The sequence below is a fragment of the Sinocyclocheilus anshuiensis genome, unplaced genomic scaffold (genome assembly GCF_001515605.1).
Source record: "Sinocyclocheilus anshuiensis isolate Anshui unplaced genomic scaffold, SAMN03320099.WGS_v1.1 scaffold18, whole genome shotgun sequence".
NCBI classification, from domain to species: Eukaryota; Metazoa; Chordata; class Actinopteri; order Cypriniformes; family Cyprinidae; genus Sinocyclocheilus; species Sinocyclocheilus anshuiensis.
Window position 1 is genome coordinate 207,685 of NW_015546047.1, and position 15,010 is coordinate 222,694.

At 40.8% G+C, this 15,010-nt stretch overlaps 1 protein-coding gene across 1 annotated transcript in view; it reads right to left on the bottom strand.

Annotated features, from left to right (window-relative positions):
* LOC107698997 (titin-like) overlaps nt 1–15,010 on the bottom strand; it is a 137,585-nt gene that overhangs the window by 47,533 nt on the left and 75,042 nt on the right. Inside the window, 30 exon segments of the mRNA XM_016500136.1 lie at nt 74–361; nt 465–764; nt 868–1,170; nt 1,272–1,571; nt 1,666–1,941; nt 2,028–2,438; nt 2,527–2,826; nt 3,041–3,325; nt 3,417–3,737; nt 3,814–6,783; nt 6,887–7,180; nt 7,266–7,565; nt 7,666–7,947; nt 8,109–8,417; nt 8,509–8,811; nt 8,898–9,197; nt 9,292–9,573; nt 9,685–9,987; nt 10,116–10,418; nt 10,515–10,796; nt 10,920–11,070; nt 11,184–11,332; nt 11,420–11,734; nt 12,554–12,853; nt 12,935–13,231; nt 13,320–13,637; nt 13,723–14,022; nt 14,156–14,285; nt 14,380–14,561; nt 14,670–14,978. Of these exon segments, the coding sequence (XP_016355622.1) occupies nt 74–361; nt 465–764; nt 868–1,170; nt 1,272–1,571; nt 1,666–1,941; nt 2,028–2,438; nt 2,527–2,826; nt 3,041–3,325; nt 3,417–3,737; nt 3,814–6,783; nt 6,887–7,180; nt 7,266–7,565; nt 7,666–7,947; nt 8,109–8,417; nt 8,509–8,811; nt 8,898–9,197; nt 9,292–9,573; nt 9,685–9,987; nt 10,116–10,418; nt 10,515–10,796; nt 10,920–11,070; nt 11,184–11,332; nt 11,420–11,734; nt 12,554–12,853; nt 12,935–13,231; nt 13,320–13,637; nt 13,723–14,022; nt 14,156–14,285; nt 14,380–14,561; nt 14,670–14,978 (11,163 nt within the window).

Sequence of the window (15,010 nt, forward strand, 5' to 3'; positions counted from 1 at the left end):
AAGGAGACACAAATATACTATATCTCATCTTAGTGACAATGTAGCTAAGGAATAAAATTATAATTTTGCTCACCTAAAACTTTGAGTTGCATTTCTGCAGTTGTAGAACCACTAGCATTTACTGCAAGAATTCCATAACTTCCCATATGAAGTTTGGTAACTGCATCAAGGCTCAGAGAAAAGAGGTGTCTCTTTTGAGACATCTTGAATTCTTTGTCAGCCTTCAACACTTCTCCATTCTTGCTCCATGTAACCTTGGGCATTGGTTTGCCAAAAACTTCAGCTTCAAGGCACACATCTGATCCAGCCTTTACTGGCAACATATTTTTCATCTGTATTGAAAGCTCTATTCTTGGCGGTACTATAGATAAGCAAACATGAGAGAAAATCAGTAAGACAAATAGCAATTGACAGCCATTTAGAAAACATTTTAAAATACATTTACAAAACATAAAAATGCATACCATTTTCTGCAGACACCAGAATCGGATCAGTGATTTCAGACGGCCTGCTAATGTTAACCGCTGTCTTGGCAATTACCCTAAACTGGTACTTAGCACCCTCTTCTAACCCAGTTGCAGTGTACTCCTCACGAGGCACATTTTGACTACTTGTATTGCAACGCACCCAAGTGTCTCCTGGAAGCCTCATCATTTCAACATAGTATCCAATTATCTTGCTTCCACCATCATTCTTTGGTTTGGTCCAAACCAATGTAACTGAGTTCTTAGTCATGTCAAGTACCTCTGGTTTTCCAGGAGCATCTACAATTAAAAAAAAAATAAAACAACAGAAAAACATGGAACATAATCATCTAATATGCAGACATTCATATCTAAGAATTCATTTAATTTTAGATGCCCATACCAACAGGCGTTCTTGCTGTGATAAACTCAGTTTTCTTGCTTGGTTTTCCCTGACCAGCTCGGTTTATAGCAGACACTCTGAAAGTGTATTCCAGACCCTCGATTAGGCCAGCACAAGGATATTCAGTTGTGCGAACAACAGAATCATTAGCCTTAACCCAAAGGAGACTGTTCCTCTCTTTGCGTTCAATGTAGTATCCAGTAACTGGACTGCCACCATGAGACTCAGGCTTATCCCATGCCACAAACATGCAGTCCTTGTTCACCTTGTTGATGCGGCAGTTCAAAGGTTCACCAGGAACATCTAAAAAATATTAAATTGTTAAACACTAACGAACAGGCCACACCATTTTTATCATCCATTGCATGTTGACAGATGATGCTGATGCTTGCGTTTCAACTCACCGAAGGGGAACTTAGCAACCATCCTTTCAGATGTAAGGGGGTCTGAAATACCAAATCTGTTCTCAGCATGGACACGGAAAACATATTCCTTTCCAGGAATAAGCTTTCCGATTCTGCAACCAGCTTTGCCACAGCTGGAAAGAGCAGTAACCCAGTCACCTCTGCTTACATCACACTTCTCAACCACATAATTAGTGATATTGCTACCACCATCTTCAGTTGGTTTGTTCCAAGAGAGTGTGCAGGCATCAGAATCTATGTCACTGATCTCAAATGGTGGCTCAGGTGGTCCAGGAATATCTGAGACATAAGAATGTTTGTTGAAAAATTAACTGCATGTTCACATAGTGCATTATTACTGAAGGTCGTCATGCTGAAAATGACAAGTTCTAACCTCTGATGATGATTTTCAAAGTCTGGTCAACTTTTCCAGTGCTGTTCTCAGCAACAAGGCTGTATTCACCACTGTCTTGTCTTGAAACATCCTTAATGATGAGCACACACATGTTCTGAGATTTGTGCACAGCAAGACGGCTTGATGGGACTACATTATTTTCTCCCCGTTTCCATTGGCATGCTGGTGCTGGCTTTCCAGATACAAGAGCCTCAACCCTCAGTTTTGCTCCTGCCTTTGCAGTGACAAGCTCAGGCATGATGATTTTGGGCTCCACTGGGAAGAAATAACAAGATTGAACAGGTTTTTACTGGAAGTGTAGTTCAAAATATGTTTGAGTAATATATGATTTAATAACTTACACATCTGCTCCTTGATCTCATAAGCTTCTCTGGTCTCTGTGGGAAGACTGGATCCCATGGCATTTTTTGCTGCCACTCTGAAGCGATATTTTCTTCCCTCCTTTAATCCAGCAACAGAGATGCTTAAATCTTTTACGACTGTGTACGGCGTCCATTCCTCCTTTTTCTCCTCCTTCTCTTCCTCCACCACAGGTTCAGGCGGGGGTGGAGCCACCGGCTCTACGCCAGGCTCAACCTCACCTTCAGCCGCCATTGGTATCTTGGGAGGTTTAGGCATTGGAAGCTCAAGATAATCAATAATGTAGCCATCAATTTTAGCCCCACCATCACGCATTGGTTTCACCCATCCCACAGTTGCACTGTTCTTAGTAATCTCCAGAACATCAACCTTTTGTGGTGGGTCAGGCTTGCCTTGAGGGAAAAAGACACAATTGTTATAGTAATACCCTTTTAACAAGAATTCTAAAAGCCTTTAAAATTGTTCTAAGAATACACTTACTGATAGGATCAGAGGCCAGATAGGATTTTGCTGTAGCCCTTGGGACCCCAGGACCATACTCATTTACAGCAACGACCCTTAAGTAATACTCTGTTCCTGGGGCGAGATTGGTAACTTTAAATGTGGTGTTATCAACATTAGCTTTCACTGTTGCCCAAGTCTTGCGATCAATTTCTCGTTTTTCAACAATGTAATGAGTGATGTTACTGCCACCATCATTTTCAGGTGGAGACCATGTGAGGTTGCAAGATGACATTGTGATGTCAGCAACCTCAAGACCAACAACAGGTCCAGGTGTATCTGTTTTGAAAATAAAAATATACATTTATATATATTTGATTAAAAAGTTAGATAATTTATGTATTTTCATACATTAATATATTTTAATTTGTTTCAGCCGTGTGATTTTTTTTCCATTCATTTGACATATTTAAAAATATGGCAGATGAGCAGAAAAAATCATGTGACTGAAACAGTTAAAAAAATGGGAGCTTGTTTTTTTTTTTTTACTTACCAAGTACATTGACATTCACAAACACTGCCTTCTCTCCAGCTGGACTGGATACAGTCAATGAATATTTGCCTGAATCATCACGAGTAGATTCAGAGATAACAAGAAATGTCATAGTGTCAATGAGATCAACATGGCCCTTCTGAACAACATTATCTTTTCCCATTCTCCTCCATAAGACCCTGGGAGCGGGTCTGCCTCTGATTGTGGCAACTAATCTAATTGGGCAGCCAGCTCTAACAGTCACACCTTTCTTCAGTTCTGCATCCAAATCGATCTCAGGGGCCTCTGAAGTTTGTGAAAAAAAAAATTGATAAATCACAAGGAATTAGGAAGGAATGTTGCTGATAAAGTTTAAAAGTAGTCTATGGAAACTCACCCAAGACTTCTCTTGGTGTCACAGCTTCCTCAAGATTAGTTGGCTGACTCAAGCCAACCTGATTTTGTGCAGAAACACGGAATTCATATTCAAGCTTTTCATTCAGGCTTGAGACTGTGAATTCTGTTCCGATCAACTGGGCAGCAACATTGCACCTTTTCCAGCCTTCATCTCCCTTCTTGCCTGTTCCCTTGACTCTTAGCTCGACGACGTATCCAATAAGAGGAGCACCTCCATCATATGTAGGCTTTGTCCATGCCAGAGTAATTGATGTCTTTGAGCTGTCAGCCACCTTTAAGTTACTAACAGGACCAGGAGGCTCTGCAAATTTAAAAATAAATTTTGCTGTAAATACAAACAAACATTTTATCAATTATTTTACTGTAATTGGACATACCAACTGGATCTCTTGCAGTTAATGATCTGGATGGCTTGCTTGCATCTCCAACTCCAATTTCATTTTCAGCCCTGACACGGAACTGGTATTCATGATTAGGCAGTAAACCTGTAACAGTCATCTGTGTCCCTGTAATTGGGGACTTAACAACAGGGGCCCACCGAATGGCATGCTCTTCTTTTTTCTCAAGAATATAACCAGTTATAGGTTTTCCGCCATCATTATCAGGAGAGCACCACATAACAACCATTTCATCTTTTGTAATTTTGGTAACCTCTGGTGCATCAGGTGCACCTGGTCTGCTGAATTGGGTTCTTGCAACAATGGACTCAGTTTCAACAGCAGGGCCAGCACCCATCTTGTTCTCAGCTCTCACACGGAAGATGTATTCATTTCCTTCGATAAGGCGAGTAACTTTAGCTGAATTGGTAATAATAGCTGCTGAATGAACTGACCATACCCCTCTCTTTGTCTCACATTTTTCTATGATGTAATTATAGATCTCACAACCACCATCATCTTCTGGTATCTCCCATGTAAGCTTACATCTGTCCACAGAAATGTCTGACACTTTCAGGTCTCTAATAGGACCTGGTCTGTCAAGAACATTCACCTTGGCCTCAGCAGAGCAGGTTCCACCAGTATTTGTTGCAGTAATTATGTATTTTCCCGTATCTCCACGTCTTGAATTTGTGAGCAGGAATTTTGTGAAGTTAGTGCCAGTTTCAACTTGTACCCTTGGGCTTTTGGTGATATCTGCAGTGTCACCTTCTTTAGACCATTTTACATCAGGCTGTGGTTTACCTATAAGCTCTGCCTCAATTGGAACGGCATCTCCAGCTTTAACAACAAGAACACCCACCAATTTGACTTTGAGCTCTGGCTGTACAAGTTCCTCCTTTACAAGAACTTCAGCTGTTGTCACCCAGTTACTCTCTCCTCCCTCATTCTTTGTTTGAACTCTAAATTGATAAATTTGGTTCTCAATGCATCTGTCAGCCATGAAATAGGTTTCCTTTATAGCACCTTTGTGTAATCGTTCCCATTCATCTGCTTCTTTAGGCTTCTTTTCAATATGGTAAGCAAGGTTACGACTACCACCATCGTATTCTGGTTTCTTCCACTTGAGAAAGACAAATGTCTTGCCGATTTCAGCGATTTGGAAGTTCTCTGGCTCACCAGGTTTCTCAACTGGATCAACAGCTAGGACTGGTGCTTTTGTTTCTGTTAGTGGACCAGCTCCAATTTTATTCTCTGCACTCACACGGAAGAAATATTCACAATTCTCAACAAGTGGAGCTTTGAAAAGTCGTTTGGTGCAGTCAGAAGAAACAACTGTCCATCTTCTTTGACTTGGTTGTCTGCACTCAATTATATAATTAGTAATTTCAGTGCCACCGTTATCCTCTGGATTTTCCCAAGAAACCATACAATAGTCTTTAATCACATAAGCAACCTTCAAATTCTGACAGGCTCCTGGAATATCAAGTACATTGACAATAATTGTAGCTTGTGCTTGACCACTGCTATTCTTTGCTTGAATTGCATATTTTCCATAATCAGCTCTAACAGCTTCCTGAATTACCAGCTCAACAAGAGGGAAGTTATTGTTCATCTCAGTGCGTTTATCTCTCCCTAAAACTCTTGCATCTTTAGTCCAAGTGATTTCAGGGTCAGGTCTACCCTTAACACGGGTTACAAGGTTGATGATTTGCCCTGCTCTAACTGTTAGGAGGTCACGGCAAGCAACATCAACAGTTACATCAGGGGGAACAAGAATGTCTTTGGCAAGCACAGTTTCTGTAAGTTCTCTTGGCTCACCATCTCCAACCTTGTTTGAGGCTCTAATACGAAATCTGTACTCTGTGCCTTCACTAAGTCCAGGCACTCTAAACGCACAAAACTTGATTAGATCCTTGTTTATTTTATCCCACTGTGCAGAACCTGCTTTCTGGCATTCAATAACATAGCCTTGGATGGGGCTGCCACCATCTCTGGAAGGTTTGGTCCATACCAAATCTGCATATGACTTGCTCCAGTCCTTCAGCTTAATGTTACTTGGAGGCCCCGGAGGAGTAATTGGACGTTTAGCTTTCATTGGGTCTGATGGATATGAAGGCTCACTTACACCAGCAACATTTTCAGCAAAGATTCTGAATTCATAGCTATTGCCCTCAAACAAACCACATACCCTGTATCTTACATCCAAGACTGGTGTTTTATTGACACGAATCCATTTACCAGTCATCTCCCTGCGCTCAACAATGTAGCCACTCACAGGGCTTCCACCATCAGTTTCTGGTTCAGTCCATGACACTGTTACAGCATTTTCTGTTATGTCAGAACATGTTGGTTGTCCAGGAGGACCTGGTGGATCAAACATATGCTTGGCAATAGTGGGAGGACTTTCAAGTCCAGCACCAATGCCAATTTTATTCTCAGCACGTACACGTACAATATATTCACGTCCCTTCTCTAAACGTGGGACTTTGGCCTTTGTGCTTGTGCTTCCAGAACTCACAACTGACCACGGCTCCCAAGGCTTCTTGACATCCTTCTTCTCTACAATATAGTTCATCATAGGTGTGCCACCATCATCTTTTGGTGCACGCCACTGGATTATCATATGATCAGGGGTAACCTCAAGGATATTTACGGGACCAACTGGAGCAGATGGAACATCAAGGACTGTAACATGTAGAGCAACAGACTTGCTTCCAGCAGGGTTTGCCACAGTAAGACCATACTCTCCGCTGTCAGTTCTGACACATTCACTAATAGTCAAGACAGTTGAATTTCCTTCAGTAACGACCTTAAATTTGCCCTCAGTTTTAAGCTCATTTCCTTCACTTTGCCACTTGGCTGTTGGAGTTGGAATTCCTTGCATGACCGCTGGGAGGATGATTGTACTGCCAGCTTTCACAACAAGACCCTCAATAAGCTTGACATCAACTTCAATAGTTGGAGCCACTGAAAAAGAATATTTTAATTAACACTGAGCATAATAAAATGTAATATGTTGTCAGTCATTTTTTATATAATAATATAATATAATATAATGTGTAAGCCTTACAGGTTTTTTCCTGGCAAGTAATTGGCACACTGGTGTCTGGTCGGCTAATGCCAATTGCATTTTGTGATTTTACACGGAATCTGTATGTTTTGCCCTCCACAAGTCCAGTAACATGGCACTGAGGATTGCTGACGGTCTTGAAGGTCACCCAGTCAGTGGAACCTTCTTCTTGATGCTCAACAATGAATCCGGTGATCTCACTTCCACCTGTGCGATCAGGCCACTCCCACTGAAGCCATACTTCAGTTTTGTCTGCATTCACATGATGCAGATTCTTGGGTGGACCAGGAGGATCTTTAGGTAAAAATATACAAATTAATCTAACAAATTGGTATAAAATAGTTAAGCTTTTAAAAGTATCATTATATTTAATACTTACAAAGTGGATCAACTGCCTTGATGGGCTTGGTGGTTTCAACAAATGCACTCCTGCCAAATTGATTCTCAGCTGCAACTCTGAAGAGATACTGAATTCCCTCAATCAGATATTGAGCCATAAGGCTAAGCTTTTTAGATGCAGCACAAACTGGAACCCAGTTCTCAGCTGCTACATCTTTCTTTTGCACAACATAGTGGGAGATTACGGCACCACCATCATCTTCTGGCTTTTGCCATGTCAGGTAAGCTGACTCACTTGTGACTTCAGAGATTTTAAAATTCCTTGGTGGTCCAGGTTTATCTAAATAAAAAATAAATATAAATATATTTATTTATGTAGATAACTAGTTGATTATAGACAATGTGTTTACTGTTAAGTGTTGTTCTTAAAACATTCATACCAAGAGCAAGAACAGTGCAAGTAGCAGATTTCGTTCCAGCTGCATTTTGAACAGTGATGGTATAATTGCCACAGTCAGCACGGGTACACTTCTTAATGTGAAGTTTGCTTCCACTTGCTGTGACCTCAATAAGACAATGAGCAGGAACTTCACCATCATTCTTTTTCCAAGAGACAGTGGGAATTGGCATGCCCTTAAATTTGGCACTAAGTGTGATGTCTGTCCCAACCATGGCAAGGTGGTCACGTGCCATATTGGCATCTAACAGCAACTCTGGCTCCTCTGCATGAGAATTGAGATTAGAAGGATATGAATTACTAATATTATTTCACCTTCCAATATGTAAATAACATACCTTCAGTTAAATAAGTTTAATTATAAAACAACAGCTACCTTTCAACACTACTGTTTTCTAAATATGTAAAGAAAAAGGAAGAAATTACCAAGTCTGTCATGAACCTTCACTGGTTCCTTGACATAAGCAGGCTCAGATTTTCCAGCTGCATTCACAGCCATAATTCTGAATAGAAACTCTCCACCTTCTGATAGATTTGTCACAACGAACTTGGTGTCTGGGCATGATTCAGGAGTTTCATTTGCCTGGATCCATTCGATTGCACCGGGCTTCTGATACTCAATCAAGTAACCAAATATTTTTCCTTTACCATCATGGCGAGGAACACGCCATGAGAGACTTACAGAATCTTTAGTCTTGTCAACAGCTTCAGGCAAAACAGGCGGGCTTGGCTTAACTATTAAAGAATAAGTGAATAAAGAATTATCAAATGTACTATTTCTTGATATGCATTAAGAAAAAGAAACCATCAAATCATTAAAGCTTACCAGTGGGATCCTTAGCAAGAATAGGTTTACTGGGAAGGCTAGGATCTCCAGTGCCAATTTCATTCTCTGCCATTACACGGAATTCATATTCACAGCCTTCAACGAGATCTTGTACCCTATACTGTGTAGCAGGGTAGATTGGATCTCTGGTTGCACGAGACCATCTCTTAGCTGAGGGCTCCTTCCTCTCCAATATATAGTTTGTGATGGGCTTCCCACCATCCCGAGGACGGTTCCAAATTACCAGTGCTGAATCATGGAAGACGTCTTTTACAATGGGTGGCTCAGGTGCCTCAGGTACCCCTGTAATAAGGTGAAGGATATCAGGAACAAAACATACAATTTTTACAGCTTTAAATGGACAATATTTTTTGTGTGTTTTTACATACTGAATAGATCTTTAGCTTTCATCTCCTCTGATTCCAGTGGGTCACTTATGCCATACATGTTCTCAGCACTAATTCTCATGATGTATTCACGACCCTCTACAAGTTTAGGTACTTTGCAGTGGGTTTTTGTGGTGGCAGATGTTACAGTTGTCCACATGTCCCTGTTTACATCTCTCTTCTCAATGATATAGTTAGAAATTTCACATCCACCATCATCAAGAGGGGGCTTCCAGGAAATAACCATATGATCTCTGTGAACTTCCTCAAATACAACTGGGCCCTCTGGAGGCAATGGTCGATCTAAAAGTACACAAAATATACATATATAAGGTCCAAAATATTTATTTATATTCATTATATTTGGTAAACTTTAGTCTTGTTTCATGAGACTTACCTGCAACTGTGACATTACAAACGCCTTTACGAGCACCAGTACAGTTTTCAACTGTCACACAGTATTTTCCACTGTGTCCACGCTGAGCTTTAATAATACCCAGGCACATTGTGGTAGTAGTGTTTTTGAACTTGATGTGGTCATCTGATTTTAGTTCTTTGTCATCTCTTGACCAGGTGACAGATGGTGTTGGTTTTCCAGTATACCGTCCCTGGAGTGCAAAGCTTTCACCAACACGAACAACAACCTTATCACGGAAGTCCAGCTCAATTGTAGGGGGCTCTAAAATGGGAAAAAGAAAAAAAAAACACATCATTAACACTTAGATAATAATAGTTAGTGTAATGTGGTGTACCAAATGAAGAACAGTTGAAGAGCTAAAAAAACACTCACCAAGTTCATCTTTACATGCAATTGGCTTAGTGGAGAAGGATGGTTTGCCTGGACCAACTTCATTCACTGCCCTGACACGGAATTCATATGTGTCGCCTTCACGAAGACCATCGTAAGTGTATTTCCTATCCATCAGTGTCTCTTTGGTAAGTCTGACAAACTTGTCTTTGCCAATCATGCGAGCCTCAAGAATGTAGGATATCACTTCAGACCCTCCATCATACTTAGGTGGCTTCCAAGTCACACTGATATAGTCTTTGGTGATGGCAGTCACCTCAAGATCTTCTGGACGGTCTGGAACATCTAGTCAAAAAGAGGTCAAATGATGATTAGCTACCATCAATACAGAATTTTATTTTACAGTTGCATTTAATATAGTTTCAAGCTATTTTTAAAGCAGGAAAAAAAGAAAAACAAAGAAAAATACTTACTAATACGATCTTTAATCACAATTTCACATGTTGTTTGGCAGAAAGGACCTACTCCAATTGCATTTTCAGCTGCAACTCTGAAAAAATATTCCTTTTTAAGCACCAGATTATTTACTATAGCATTTTGTCTGCCAGCTGAATAGGAGCAAGATGTCCAAGCCTTTCGATCAGCTTCACGTTTCTCAATTATGTAATTGGAGATGGCAGATCCACCATCATCATCAGGGAAAAACCAGTTCAGTTTGCATGAATCACTTGTAAGGTTTTCTGCTGTAAATGGTGCCCCCACTGGACCAGGGATATCTGAAGTAACAAAATACGATAAGAAACTGTACTTTCCCTAATGTAGCTATTTCACAGTAATGTGTATATTATTTGTGCCTGATAATTCTCACTTACCAAGAACATCAACAATAACAGACTTCTTCACTTCTCCTCCCTCATTCTTGGCTGTTATTGTATAAACACCTCGTTGTGCCCTAGTGCAATCTTTAATTACCATGGAGCAGCTGATTGATGTGGTTTCAATAACAGCTTCTGATGGGACTGGATACCCATCTCTGCTCCATGTTATCACAGGTGAAGGTTGGCCTGACACATACGCGATGATACGAATAACACCTCCTGCATGAATAACCATCTTCTCCTTTACTGAAATGTCCAGCTCAAGGACTGGCAAAACTGAAATGGCAAAAACAAATTTTCATTCAATTATTATTGCAAATAAATCCTTATGTTTTTTTTCCTCCACACAAGCAATAAAATAGCACTTAATTTGCAGAATGTTGAATCACTGAGACTTACTTATCCGGTCCTTCATTTCAAGAGCATCAGCAACTTCACCTGGTTCACTCAGACCTGCAGCATTGAATGCCAAAACTCTAAACTTATAAAATGCATTCTCTTTTAGTCCAGTGACCACAAATTTAGTTCCTCTAACTTCCTTGTCTTTGGCCTGGAACAGAAGGAAGATTTTTTTTAATGTATAAAGAATGTATGAACATGTTCTGCTGAAATTAAAATATTTGGGTATAGATAAATTTGTGTATACATAAATCTTAAACAAACCTTGACCCATGCTTCTGTGCCCTCCCCTTTGTATTCAACATGGTAGCCCATTATCTTTGAACCTCCATCCTTCAACGGTGGAATCCATTCCAAGTCTGCTGTAGTCTTAGTCCAGTCCATGACTTGCGGGGTTGGTGGCGAAGGAGGAGCTACAAGAAAATGGATTTGTCATAGTTTGCGTCTCTATTAATAAAAAATGATATGAAATTGAATCTCACACTCTATTGTTTTCCTACCTATTGGATCTCTAGCAAATGTTGGATCAGATGGCTCACTTGGAGGTCCACATCCTGCTGCATTTATTGCCATCACGCGGAACAAATACTGAGATCCATCAATGAGCCCCGTGACTCTGTGTGATATACCAAGTGGCATGGGCCTGACTGGATCACGGGTTACTCTGTTCCAGCGTTTAGATGTGGTTTCTTTACGCTCAAGCCAGTAGCCTGTAATTGGAGTGCCTCCATCTGAGTCTGGCTCTTCCCAATTCACAGTCATGGAGTCTATTGTGACGCTGGAAAGTGTTGGCTTGTCACACTGGCCAGGTGGCACTAAAAAATAGACATAAAATAACATCAGTGTTATAAAGTGAAATAAATGTAATCTAAACATACAACATGTCTCTAATTAGATAAACTTTAAAGGGGTCATATGATGCGATTTCAATTATTCCTTTCTCTTTGAAGTGTTACAAGCTCTTGGTGCATAAAGAAGATCTGTAAAGTTGCAAAGACTAAAGTCTCAAATCCAAAGAGATATTCTTTATAAAAGTTAAGAGTCAACCACACCTACCTAAAACGGCTTGTTCTAACACGCCTCCACATGTCTACGTCACGATGTGGAAAGATTTGCATAACGCCGCAAAAATGTTCACGCAAAGAAAGAAGGCGTAACTTTTATTCTTGCTGTAGTATTGTTGCTGCCGCCATGTCGTGAAGGCGCTGTGTGTTTCGTTGTGAAAGCGAATCTACTTTGTTTGGCCTTCCAAAAGAGGACGATATCTGCTTCGTCATGCCTGGAGCTGATCCGTGCTGGTCGCTGAGGAAATACATCAACTTCGTGCTGTGGATCGCCGGATCGGCTTTCACCGTGGACGAAGCGGAGTCCAGCCCGGGGTCGTCACATGTGGTTGCCGCAAGCCCGCCGGCCGCGCCATACTCAAGCCCGCCCGCCACTGCTTACTCTAGCTGCCGGCCTCCGCTCACTCTAGACTGCTGTGTGTTTTGTTGTGAAAGCGAAACTACTTTGTTTAGTCTTCCAAAAGAGATAAACACTGATAAAACAAATGATTTCATTACACCAAATACAAAAAATAATGTTCTTTTTAACAACATCATATGACCCCTTTAAATATGTGAATGAATACTTACTGAACACATCTCTGGCTACTTCAGGTTCACTATCAAGAGGCTCACCAACGCCGTATTTGTTTTGAGCCCTAATCCTGAAACTGTACTCATGGCCTGGCATTAGATTGTCAACCGTGAATATTCTCTCTTTGGGTTCACAAGTGACAGGTATCCAAGTCTTCCTGTTGACAACACGTCTCTCAATAGTGTAGTTTGTAATTTTGGAGCCACCATCATCCTTAGGAGGCAGCCATGACAGCATTATCTGTTCAGCACGAATTTCCTCAAATTTGATGGGTGCAGATGGAGCCCCAGGACGCCCTGTTTAAAAGAAGAATTATGTTACTTCTAACAACAACACCTACATCTCTTCATATGAAAAAATTTGTTGTTGAAATTTACCTAGAACATTAAGCCTCATTTCCTTGGAAACGGTGCCAAGGCTGTTGCTGGCAGTAAGAGTGTAGAGGCCAGTATCTGAGCGTTTGCCCTGCTGGATCAGCAGTGTGCAGCTATCATCAGAAACAAGTTTGTTGATGTGCTCATCATACTCAACATCAACCTTGTTTTCACTTTTGTGAGGAGGAGCCTTCTGCCATGTGAGTGTTGGAAATGGACAGCCCTTAATCTTAGCAACAATATGAATATCTGAACCCTGTTCAACCTCCATGAATTCTGGAAGCTCAATAGAAGGTGTCCCTAAAAGTGAAATGGAAGAAAGATGAATTTGTACACCATGCAACCCTAATTCATTGAATTCCTTTATTGTGTTTTGCTTTGTACGCACTGTTCTGGTCCTTAATAATGATGGGTCCTGCTGTAGAGGATGGTCTACTGGCACCAACCTCATTCACAGCCTTAACACGGAATTCATATTCAGCACCCTGGTGGAGATCCTCCACTTTGAAGGTGGTGGTATCAATATCACGGCGGTTACACTGTCTCCAGGACTCTTGCTGGTTTCCACTGCTATCCCACCATAGACGCTCAACATTGTAGTGAGTTACAGGTGCCCCACCATCATTCTTTGGTGCCTTCCATGTCAGAGTCACAATGCCCTTGGACACATCAACGATTTTGACTCTTGTGGGAGGATCAGGAGGATCTGCAAAAATTTAGTGTTTTGAATAATCAGGATAAACTGTATTTAAACATTTTTAATGTCAGACTTGTTTACAAAATATACTTACGAATAGGATCTCTGGCTTTAGTCCGCTGAATGGTTGTGATATGAGGTCCCAAACCAAAGCGATTCTCAGCTCTTACACGAAACAAGTATTCTTGCCCTTCAATGAGGTCTGGCACAACTAAGGACTGTGTTGCGCAAGCTGGGTTGACCTTTGTCCAAGCCTTTCCTTCAACAGTCTTTTTCTCAACAAAGTAGCTCTTGATTCTGTCACCTCCATCACAGTCTGGTAGCTTCCAGCTTAGTCTACATGTTCCACGTGTGATGTCACTGATTTTGAGATCTTTAGGAGATCCAGGCAAATCTAGACAAAAGAGACATGATATAATGAGATATGATATTATGTGATATAATACATACTTCTAACCTTATATTTTAATGAAGCTACTACTGCTTCATGTTGTGATGTTTTGTATTTTAAATATAGTGTTGCTTACCAAGTACATTCACTCGCACTTTAACGATTTTGGTGCCAGCCTGGTTGTTGGCAGTGATGATGTATCGCCCAGAGTGGTTTAATTTACATTCAGGGATTGTCACTACTGATGTTGTATCACTGGATGATATCTGCAAAGTTTAAATGTAAAATGTAATATTTGAATAATGCAAGTTTGTTGGGACTTAACAAACCAAGTGTTTTGGGGAAGAAAAAAAATCCTACTTCTGAATCCTGTGGCAAAGTATGACGCTCATTCTTTTTCTCTGTTGGGGCAGTTCCATCAAAGTCCCATGTAACATTCGGAATAGGTTTGCCAGAGATGGTGGCTGGAATATTGATGGTTGTTCCAGCATGACAATTGAGAAGCTCATGAGCTGTGACCTCCATGGTAATGACAGGTTCCTCTGTGTACATGTCGAGTAACATATATCTTTAATCATAGATACCTTTCTACATGTATGTATTAACTATTACTATATTATTGCAACACATCTACACAAAATAAGGCTTACCCAGAATATCTTGCACAATGGTATCGCCAGTTCTGGGACTTGGCTCAGATTCACCAGCAGCATTGACAGCAACAATTCTGAACCTGCATTTCTTATTCTCTTTAAGCCCTGACACAGTGTATGAATTGGTTAGGATCAACTTATCCGGTGTATTGAACCTTCTCCACTCAAGTGAACCTTCATCCTGAACTTCAACAATGTAACCCTTTATTGGACTTCCTCCATCTTTTTCTGGTGGGGTCCAGGAAAGACTCACGCTGCTTGTGGTTTTGTCTGTTACTTCAGGTGCTGGTGGTTGACTTGGTGGTTCTACAATTAACATTTAAGAATGCAACGTTTTA